Below are 11,216 nucleotides of genomic sequence, written 5' to 3' on the forward strand. Positions count from 1 at the left end.
ATATAACTAAACTACAGTTTCATACTAAAAACCTTACTATACAGCCTACACCTATGACTCCCCAAAGCCCCCCTTGGAGGCTCAATGCTACTCAGTGCCCTACGACTCAAATCAGGTGAGTATGGTATTATACAGGTTACCTTACCAATAGGACCCCTATCAGACCACCTACATTATCTCTTTCTAATCCTATGAGGCACACTAATTGCCAACTCAATCTGTCTATAACAAACTGATTTAAAATTGTTTACTTATCCATAAGCCACATGGGTCAAGTCATTGCTGCAAGCATAATCCAAACCTTCTGATCATTCTCAGGAGCAATAATTCTGATAATCTATCACAGGATGACCTCCTCCATACTATTTTGCCTAGCTAACACAAACTACAAATGCCCACATAGCTGAATTCTCATCCTTACATGAGGTTTACAACCACTACCACCCCTCAATAGCTACCTGACTATTGCTATCAATCAGATCAAGCTAATTGAACAAATAAACGACAAGCATTGCCACTCTTCTGGTGAGTCAGAGAGAATAAAATGCTAATTGTTAGCTTTTATCTTTTTAAACTGTCTCACTATCCAATACAAACATTTACTGCCTTCTTTTGCTGCTAATTTGCTAGATTAAGCTTTGCTTGATTTAAAACTTCAGTATCTGTGCTCAAGTTATGTATCTATGTGAATTTACCTAAACTACATTTTGAATCTAATTTAATTTGTATGGATTTTAGTGCTAAATAAGACTGATCTGAGTCGGACATGAACCAATTTTCCACTGAGTACATGCAGAGGTGTATACTTGTCTCATTCACACAGAATAATGACCATGAGTGTTTTAACAAGTTACATTTTTTACACTGCAAAGTACTACTATTTTTTTTCCTGCCTAGTAGTACACATAGATTCTCATCCTAATGCCTTGAAATACTGCCAGAGGGATAACCACCTTGTTCTGTCAGTAAGCTTTGAAACAAAGTCTGTTATCACAACAAATATATTTAACAGTCATCTCACTTCCTCATCTCGCTTATTTGCACATAAACAAATATTGTACTTGGAGTTAGCTAAAACAGGAGAGTAAGAGCTGGTAGTCTGAAGTCACTAGAATTATATGTAAAGAAGGATTACTTGCATGTAAATTCTGGCTGTGAAAGAGGTATTGGAAGCTGTGTTCCAATGGTAAGTATAACTCTAATGCCTGTTCATTAAGCTAGGTCCTACCAAAGAGAAACCAGGCAGTAATGGACAGGTGGGAACAGTTCCTTGTAACACTTTCAGAAATTATTATTTTATTATTATTATTATTTTTTTTTTTTTTTAGCGTGATTATGGTGGTCCCTTGGTTTGTGAACAAAACAGGCTGAAAATAGTAGTGGGTGTCATTGTTCCTGGCCGTGGATGCGCCATTCGAAATCGTCCTGGGATTTTTGTTCGGGTCTCGTATTATTCACGGTGGATACACAAGATCATGATGACCTACAGAAAACCCTGAAAAACTCAAGAATTTCCATTCACAGATTTTGGACAGCATAGAATTAATGTGTAATGTAAAGATCAACAATTTTTTAACTACTTGATAGTCAAGTTTGTTGAGCTTCTTTTAATATTTATGGATGTTTTTGGTGTTTTGCCTATCAGTGTTGTTTTATAAATATTGGAGTGACTTACAGTATATGCAAGTATTGTGACATATCTCCTGAAGATACTTGAATGGGTAAACAATTTTTCAAAAATATTATTACTGTATGATAAATGGTTTTGTAGAAAAAGATCATATGACCTCTTTTATGCTGCTCTTCAGATTATCTTTAAAGGAGAAACAAATTATAGCTTTATTTAACACATCTTATTCTTTCTGTGAGCCATGTACTTCTCTTCATTTATGTCAAAAGATCTACTGAGAGATAAATACGTCTATCAGTGACAGCATATATGACTCTATTTCTCTTACCCCTTTATGAGAGGTCAAATACTTCAATATTTCATTAAAAAATAGTCTCTTTAGAAATTAGTCTTTTCATTGTTGACCATTTTGACAAGCCTTCCTTGACTGGAACTCTTGTAGAAGTCAGTATCACTTCTTTTTACACAGTACCTGTAAACTCTGGTTTTGCACTTGGTCCCTTTTAATTCTGTACTTGGCACCACAAGAGATATATCAAAAACCCTCTGGATCAAGGAAGAGATATAGAACTGTGAATTTACAATGCTAAAAAGTGTATCTGATAAAATTTAAAAAATTAGAATCATTGAATCATAGAATATTCTGAGTTGGAAGGGACCCATAAGGATCATCAAGTCTAACTCCAATTAATCTTGATTAACCATTGACAGATTTTTGCCATTAAAAGAAATTTCAACTAAATATGCCCAAATCTTTCTCAAAAGGCAAGTGTTAAAAATTCACATGCTCCTAGGTATTTCATTAAAATAACTCTGTTTATATCAGGAAGAAGTATAGTTGAATCTAACTCTTGGCTGAGAGACTTAGTACTGGTTAAAGTTAGTTATACAGTGATAGTCTTTTCAGAGACTTCAGATATTTCATAAGACCTTACCTTAGTTTGTTCAAAAACATATCCTTTGTATAGTTCCTTTCAGAGTAATAAAATTATTGCAGGGATCTTATCTTGTATGAAATATGGAAAACATCACTAGTTGTTTAGTATCTTGTGTTTCCTGCCTGTATGTAGAACTATCATTCCTTTATGTTGATTGGGAAAGGGAACAACTATTCAGCATCAGATAAGAGCTTGTTCTGCTTCAGGCATTTAGTTGTATGTCTGGAATCATTACACAATTAGCAGATAGCAATATGTTATTATAGGGGGTTGTAATTTCTGGAAAGCTGATACATTTAACCAGTTATTTTTACTACTGTAATGGCTTAAGTAACAGCACTGTTACTTCACATGTGACTGTGTAATTGTATGTGTTTCCAGTAGCAAATTGTAAGGTATACATATCATATCTAACTGCATAGCCACTAAGCTGACATCATGATGTATATATACAAAAGTATATTTCATTTAATTCAAAAAATGCAGGGCTGAATTCTGCCCTGACAGAAAGTAACAGCTTCAGAGGAGCTGTCATGGGAGGCAGCGCTCATGTTGACTCACTAAATTATTTTCTTCAGCAGTGCACTTTGACTTCAGTGGGACTCAGATATGCTTACTTCTCCTGGTGGACTAGGATGAGTTTTGGCCCATGCTTAAGTGGTTTGGCTTGCTGAGATTTGTGTCAAGCATCCAGCAGTTTATTGGTGCATAGGAAGAAGTCTTTTAGCAAGCAGAACTTCTGAAATTTCTCCTGATGTAAATAGTTTTGGACAAGATGCAACTTCCCTGTACAAGGGATCTGAGGTTGTGGATGCTACATGGATAGTCTGTCTTGATTTATTCTGTTTGTCTCTGAAGGCTTTATGCTCCTTTTGGGCTCTCTCACTCACCAGGCCTAAAGAGGGCAGGATTTAGCCTGTTGTATTTACAATTAATTATTTCCATGTATGTTAACGGTGTATTCTTACTAAGTATATATGGACCATAGCATACTGAAAGGATTAACTTTTTAAGAGAGACTTTTGAAAAAACTCCAAGTGAGTTTTGTTATCAATCACAAATAGAATGTGGATGAAATATATAATTCCATGTTCACTTTTTGTATTCTAAGAATTATGTGCTCACTGTATTATATTTGCAGGCATTTTAAGTCTATCTAAAAAATTGAACCCTAAAATATTTTAGTTATAAGCTTCTGCTGTGCAGAAGACTGTGATTTATATATATATATATACACACACATATATATATATGATAAAAATACTGTTTTTTGTTAGACAACGTGTAAGGATTTTTACCTGTTTGTTCTGGGCAGCACCTCAGTAAAAGTTTTGCAGAGTTGCTGCTCCAGAACTTAACATGTTTGTATGCACTTGCTCATCAGGCGTTCCTGCTCTCCCTAACTCAGTATCGAGGGCACATGAGGCTCTGAAGAGCAAGTGAAGAGAAAAATAATGATATGTGGTAATGAATTTGTACTTCATTTATTCCTGTGAATATTTCTTGTTGGTACCAATGGTACCGTACCAGGCAACTGTTATAACTACAGGATTCTCTTAAGAAAAGACACTCTATAGATACTTTTTTTTTTTTTTTTTTTTTTTTTAATTGTTCTAACATATTTCTCTCTATAATAACAAAGGGACCTGATCTAGTGCCCATCTAAATTTCTGGAAGGCCTCTTACTAACTTCAGTGGGATCTGGAATTTACTTTGTAGATGTGATATTACTCATATTAAAATTAAAGGGTACAGAATTTAAACCCATGTCTAAGAACATTCTTAGACTCCATTAAATGTTGTCTTCATTTTCCCTATTGCAACTAGTTTATGGACTCTGAAAAGTGTAATAGCTGGATATGAAATGTTGGGATTCAAACCTAAGACCTGATTTGCGCTACTGAAGTTAGTTTGAATTAATTACTGATTTTCTTTGGGCACTGGAACTGACTGACATTTCTTCCTTTCATTAATGAATATGTTTTTCCCTTTAGAAAGATTTTTCCCTGTTTCTTTTTCTCTCATAAACCTCATGACTCTCAGAGAAACTGTTGGGAACTTACTGGTCCAGATTTTTGCTGCTATTGATAAAATCTGCTCTAGCTTAAGACTAAAATTCTCTGAGGCATTCTGCAGATCTTTGTTGTGTATAATGCCAATGTACTTGACAGAGATACTCACTTTTTCAGATGAGGGTCCAAATATGTCTCTGAGGGTCAAAATCTACTCAGGCAAAATGTCCCTTGAAATCAGTGAATATGATTGTCAAAAAGCGGGGGCTGAAATTTGCTCAATGCTTTTCCCTACAGCTGTGCACTGAACTATATGCATCCTTGTACACCGAAAAGCACACCAGTTCTGGACTTCACAGCAACTGAAACAGCAGGCGAGGCTTTATTGCCATCCTTCTGGAAGGCTGGTTGTAAACCAGTTCACCCCCATGGAACCTGTATAAAACCAGTAGGATTGGTTATTGTCTTCTTTCCTTATTGATTATTTTCTTCCTCCTTTATGTGCACTGGTATATTATTGTTTTATGAATGTTGGGGCTGCTGGCAGGAACTGACATGGCTTTTCATCCTAATATTTTATGGTGTTCCTTTTTAGATATACTCTTGGGCATTTATGTATGGTGTTTCCTTGTGTAGGTTCTAACTTCAGGGAGCTACCTGTAGAATTCAGTGTATGATAAGAGTATTTTTTCATATTTAAGTGGGAAAATTAATGCTCCCATTAAAGACAACTAGTTGAAAGCCTAATGAAAAGGGAACACTGTGGTTATAACTTGTATTGCAAATCTTCTGTAATTAATGGCAACTTCATTAGTTAATAAAGTCGGTATTTTTGTAACCTTGTTTATTCTTATTATTCTTAATAAAGTATTTTATAAAACAAACAAACAAACAAACAAAAAAAAAACAACAAAAAAACCCACCAACATAATTAGCATTATATTTCTTCATGAAGAAGGTTTGGAACTGCAGTGCTAGGCTTAGAAAAATGAGTGTCTGCCAATGAAAATGAGTGTCTCCCTAATTTCAGCAAGGGATTTTACTGTGCAGCGTAAGGAGGGCTGGTATTTTAAAGACCTTCATGCATCTAATAGCAAGACCACACATGAAAGATAAAACCAAATCCAGAGTTTGATACTGTTGAGTATCCCCAAGAGATTCCTGCTGGAATTCTGCACAGACAATGGCCTAAGCATATTGTGGAGAGAGTAATTTGGGGTGGAAAGGGTGTGTTTAATCTAAACAAGAGCATTTGCCAAAAGAGTTGTAGTTCCTTACAGTGACAGTATGGGAGGCTTGGCATTTTCTCTTCATATACTTAATTACATTTCAGGAAAGGGCTTCCCTCACTAAGTCTCTTAGTCCTACTGGTGGTATTGCTGATGCAAAAGAGAATACCTTGCACAAACCTTGGGGCTATTGCTGCTGCTGCACGTGATATCAAAACCAACCAATAGCAATAGCTAGCAAAAAAGGAGACAAGTATGAGCCTTACTAGCATCACTGGATGAGTACCTCCATTCAGATGGGTACTGATAAACTCCTATAGCATCATGGCATTCTGATTTGGAAAGTTCAAGTTAATGGACAGTAAGTTCATAGCTTGTTTTTAATTATCCATCTAAAATTTCTAAGTTCTAAGCATTTCTGGTTTCACTGAAATTATGGCGATTTAAATATATATTTGCTAACAACTCCAGCTATATCAACAGTGAATCATTCTTCAAATGATCTCATACAGAGTGTTTGAAATCTGATTTTGATCTTCCATGGTAAACACCTCATTCTTTACATTTGTAGTCCAAAAAGGGGGTTTTCTAATAAGTTAATAAAAACAGTGGTTTTTATCAAAAACTTCTGAAATCAATGGGAAACTTGTCAATAACGTCAAATGTGCAGGAATGCTTCAAAAATTATAAAAGTCTAGAAATAGCCCACATGTCAAAATCAGACCTTATTACAGTTTTACATTCAAAGTATTAAAGATGTTCAGGTGACTGGTCTACCTCCTGGGAGCCATGAGAATTAACTGCTTGTACAGCAATTTGCACAACAAAGATTTATAAAGGGATATTTCTTTCTATTACAATCTTCTGTTAAGGTTTTATCTTTTGTAGTTGCAAGATCACTGTACTCTGCAGATGATAAATGATGAAATCCACATCAATGCTCAGAACTTGCCTTCTGCTCTTTGTTATTTAATAAGCCTCATGTAAACAGAGCAGGCCATTTAGAAAAGTTCAGTTGTGTATCAACTCTGCCTTCAAAAGCACCGATTTCTGGACAGCTATGCTCCAATAAAAAGCACTTGCAATAAATATGAAACAAAACAGCTGGAAGGAAAAAGACATATCATAAAAAGGTCAACAACAAAGTAAGCCTTAAAATGAAGTTTTTGTTGATTTTTTTTTTTTTTAAATGTTGTCTCAATTTTTATAATACGATATGTGGTGTGAAAAGCTGCAATAGAATATTTTAATATCCCTAGCCTTCCTAAAGCTGATTCTCTCTGGTTCAGAACACTTGGAAAGGTGCAATGACTTCTCCGTACGGTCAAAGATGTAGTGCATGTTGTGCTTCTGTGTCTGAAGACCTGATCCTACTAGCATTGAAATTAATGTCAAAGAATTATCTAGGGCTAATAGCTAGGTCCTAAGTCCTCCTCCTGGACCCCTCAACCTTCTCATAAACTGTTTCAGATTCTGACTTTGATTTGTTCAGTCAGAATCTAAATGAATATAAGGATTGTTTCATTTGTTTCTATTCAAATCTTGTTTTCATTAAAATGATGACGGTGATAATAATAACAACAATAACAATAATGACAACCTGATGGATGCAGTTAGTTTCAATGTAGTTTTTATACACACATATCCTCAAAGTATAAACTATCCACTAGGGAAAAAAAGAAAACCTGTACCACTTCAGAACCCAAGAGTTTTAGGGGATGGCTTGAGATATCTCAAGTTGTGTCTATTTAAGCTGGTGTTGCCCTCAGCTGGGTGGTTTAATATATCTTACTGGGAGAAGTTATGCAGGAGAGTGCAATTCAAAACAATTTATTAAAAATAAGGAAGGAAATATGGCATAGGGTTCACACATGGGATTAGGTGAGGCTAGTGTACAGCACAAAAAGTCCTTTCCACTTGAGGGAAGTTTTCCCTGGAGTAACATGTGAGTTTATAGTATTTAATTCAGTTCAGATTATGCTAACTGAAAATTTTCCAGATGGTTTTCTTTCCTTGTGGATTAATGTCAGGATGATACACATGCTGAGGAAATAGGCATTTAGATCAACATTGCTATTACAAACCATGTCAACAATAGTCTCATATACTGGGTGTAAATATGCCATCTGCTGTTCAGAATTCAGTTTAACAGTACTGTAACTTCATAGAGCAGCAACTATATAACTATAACTATAAACTGCAGCTATATAATTTCTTCTCTCTCCCTCTCCTTCTCCCTCTCTTCCTTAAATGAAAGCTCAGACAAGTTGCTGCTTGTCGTAGTTTTGTATCAAGCATTCATTTGAAAGTCGTTATTTTCCCTGTGCATCCCCAGACGAATCTCCATTATTGCCTGATCCTATACTTCTTTGAAGTTTAATTTTCTGTTGCCAAAGTCCCCACGTAGCCTTAATTTTTGCTGTTGAACATCTAAGGAATACGTCTATAAGAATGCCTGTAGGAGGGGAGAAGTTGTTGCGGTCTTGAAATATTCGCAGCTTTCAGACTGCAAATATCATTAACATTAATGTTCCTTGCTTGCTCTCAGGTATATTAAAGCAGGGAAAGGTAGATGCTATGGGTTAAATGTCTTCTACATATCCTACATTAGTGAGGTTCAGTTATCCCTAGGGAGATGCTCTGCAGCCATCCACACCAAACTATTCATACGTAGCCAGAGGCTTGATGTGACTGAGCACTAAACCACACAGAGGGATACACAAACGTATGCACACCACACCCATACAAATTCATACAGATAACTAGTTGATCCAAACCAATCCAATCACTTCTGCACTGGCAGCCTGTTTACATGTACATGTATGTCTTTGTGCCTATTTGTGTGTTTGCATATGCATATGTAGCTATTCTGTCTAAAACACTATATGGGTCCTGTCGTTGGAAGCAAATGAGTAAATCTGGTTAATGTTCAACCAGCTGTATTCAGTTTTGGACTCATCAGTGCAACTATAGTCTGCACACTGAGGCCCTAAAAGTTGGAAGTGAACAAGCTCAACCATGGCTCTTAAGATATCCAAACCCTCTAGACAATAAGTACTTTTTGCATCCACATGGCTTATTGAAACGGTGCACATGCCCTTGGAGACCCTTCCAGATGCTTTTTTTCCTTCTTATTATACTTTAGTATTGTTAGCTATCAGTAGAGACAGGATTTAGTGTTAATTCTATCTTTAAGTTGTTGTTTTTTTTTTTTTTTTTCTTCTTCTTCTATTTTCTTTTTTTCTTTTTTTTTTTTCCCTGTAGAAACCTGATTTCTTACTGGAGCTCTTTTTGGGTTGCCATCTTAACGACTTTGATTATAAGCCTCTTCTACAATGTTGGATGGATTTCCAGGCTGGTATCTTAACTTTACATGTATGTAGCACAGAGGCTGGGCTGTATTTGTAAACATGGTATTTTTTAATCCCCTCTGATACTATTTACTCCTAGTGACTCCCTAGTGCATATAACTCCCTAACTCTAATCCCTGAGCATTATTTCCTTTAACTTTCTGCTACTGAAGTTTCTCATTTATCATTTATCTGTATCTTCCTGTCTGGCTTACACATGTGCTTAAAAACAAACAAAACTTTTTTTTCTTTTTTTTTTTTTTTGTTAGCATTGCGTTAAATCTACTATAAAATGTTCTTATCAGTAAGCCTTCCATCATGACATGAAGATCTTACCAACTCAGTCTACAAGATTATGTCATTTTTACTACCATGTTTGACAGAGACCAGGCTGGTTTCCAACTGAAATCTATTTGTTTTCCCTCTGGTGTGTTTGCCTACCTTCCCAGGCTCACTCTCTCTGCAGCTTCCTCTAAAGAGGTATTTCCCTGCCTGGGGATTGTACATTTCCTTTTAAAAGCAGGGTTTTTTATCGTTCCCACCCTTTCAGAGTTAGAGCAGGCTCCTGAGAGGCTGTTCATAACAATTCAAACCTCTCCACACTGAGAAGAGAAATTGTTTCCCTTTTCCTTGACAAGTTCTTCACTGAATAAAATGTTCCTTATCTTTCAAACCATTTCTAACTAAATGCAGGGGGGAATTTATGAAGCTGATGTGAGCTCAAGCAAAGCTGATGTGAGCTCAAGCAACCGAAGTTTACACTGTCTACCTCACTAGGGTATAAAGCAGAAATTTTGGATGTGCATCTGTTTGCAAAATTTAAATATAGTCTTAAAATTCTCATATTTTTATGAATGGTTATTTCTGACACTTAAGATAACTTCATGAATTCTCCTCTTGTAATGGACATGGAAGATTCAGTGATATTTTCACAAGCAGTGGTACAATGCAGTCCAAGGGACTCCTCAACACTGCTGAGAGACAAGGACTCAAATTGTTTTTCTTCTTTACTTTTCTTTCTTGCTTATTTTCTTATTTTTATTGTTTGTTTGCATGCTACTTTATTATTCCATTTTAACATTGTCAAGAAGAAAATAAACAGGGAAGAGTAAGACTGGTGTAAGTGACGTGTTTGAACTGTTCTGGGTAAGATTTATAGCCTGCTAAAGGCAGCTTTTTGGAATGTCCTTCTCTTCACTCCTCTCTTGGAAGTTTTCTTGGCCTACTTAGTTGTCTGAAGACATTTCACTTTCTCTATCTGGAAAGTGCTTTCTTTATTATCTTCTTTGTAAGGACAGAAGTGATGAAGTCATTTAGTCATTTTGCCTCTCTCCTTTTTTTTTTTTTTTTTTTTTTTTTTTCCCTCTTTCCTCTCCACATTGTTCTATGTGTGCCTCAGCACAGATGCAGCAACAGTACTGAACATTTCCACTGCAGGACACTTTCATTCTGCAGAGTACAGAGCAAAGAACTACTTGGGCATGTTGTGAAGAATGAAATGCTGCAAATGCACTGAGTGACATTTCTACATTTGCTTTCCTCTCTTCAGACAGCATACGTGCAAAGACAAAGCTCTGCGATGTGTGAGAGAGAAGAAAAGTTACAAGTCACTCTGGAAAAGAGAAAAACTTTTAGAAGAGACTGCTGCTTATACAGTAAGCTTTTGATTTCTTTTCAAGATGGACCACTATTTGCACATGAGTGGAAGCCTGATTTGAAACAGAGAAGTTCTGTAGAGACCAAGGAGAAAATTGTTTCAGGGCTACCCTCAGGGAGTTTTAGACATGAGAAAGCAGGGCAATAATTTTAAGTCCCAGGACATAGGAGTGGCCACTGAGCTATAAGGAAGCAGTTTAGGACACGCAGCTTCTGACCATAGGTTATGATCTCTGTAGTTGTCAGGCCTCATTCTCTGGAAGATCCACCTACAAGAAACAGCGAACAAGAAACAGAGAAATTACAGCACACCACTAACTTCCCTGAGATCAGCTCTCTGTACTTAAAGCTATCTTGGTTTCATTTGACTAGGTTTCCGCAATGGGAAGATTGAAAAAGTG

General features: G+C 36.2%; 1 protein-coding gene across 8 annotated transcripts in view; it reads left to right on the top strand.

The window, feature by feature from the left end:
* Positions 1–5,418, top strand: part of HGF (hepatocyte growth factor) — a 64,161-nt gene extending 58,743 nt beyond the window's left edge. For 3 of the 8 annotated variants that reach the window (XM_038165743.2, XM_072027533.1, XM_072027564.1), the window contains exon 18: positions 1,329–5,418. In XM_038165743.2, the coding sequence (XP_038021671.1) occupies positions 1,329–1,499 (171 nt within the window). In that variant the 3' untranslated portion in view covers positions 1,500–5,418. The remainder of the gene's footprint in view (positions 1–1,328) is intronic. The other 5 variants (XR_011804840.1, XR_011804848.1, XM_072027646.1 and 2 more) reach the window with 5 other exon arrangements.
* Positions 5,419–11,216: the final 5,798 nt, after the last annotated feature.

The sequence above is a fragment of the Anas platyrhynchos genome, chromosome 1 (genome assembly GCF_047663525.1).
Source record: "Anas platyrhynchos isolate ZD024472 breed Pekin duck chromosome 1, IASCAAS_PekinDuck_T2T, whole genome shotgun sequence".
In the NCBI taxonomy this organism is placed as follows: Eukaryota; Metazoa; Chordata; class Aves; order Anseriformes; family Anatidae; genus Anas; species Anas platyrhynchos.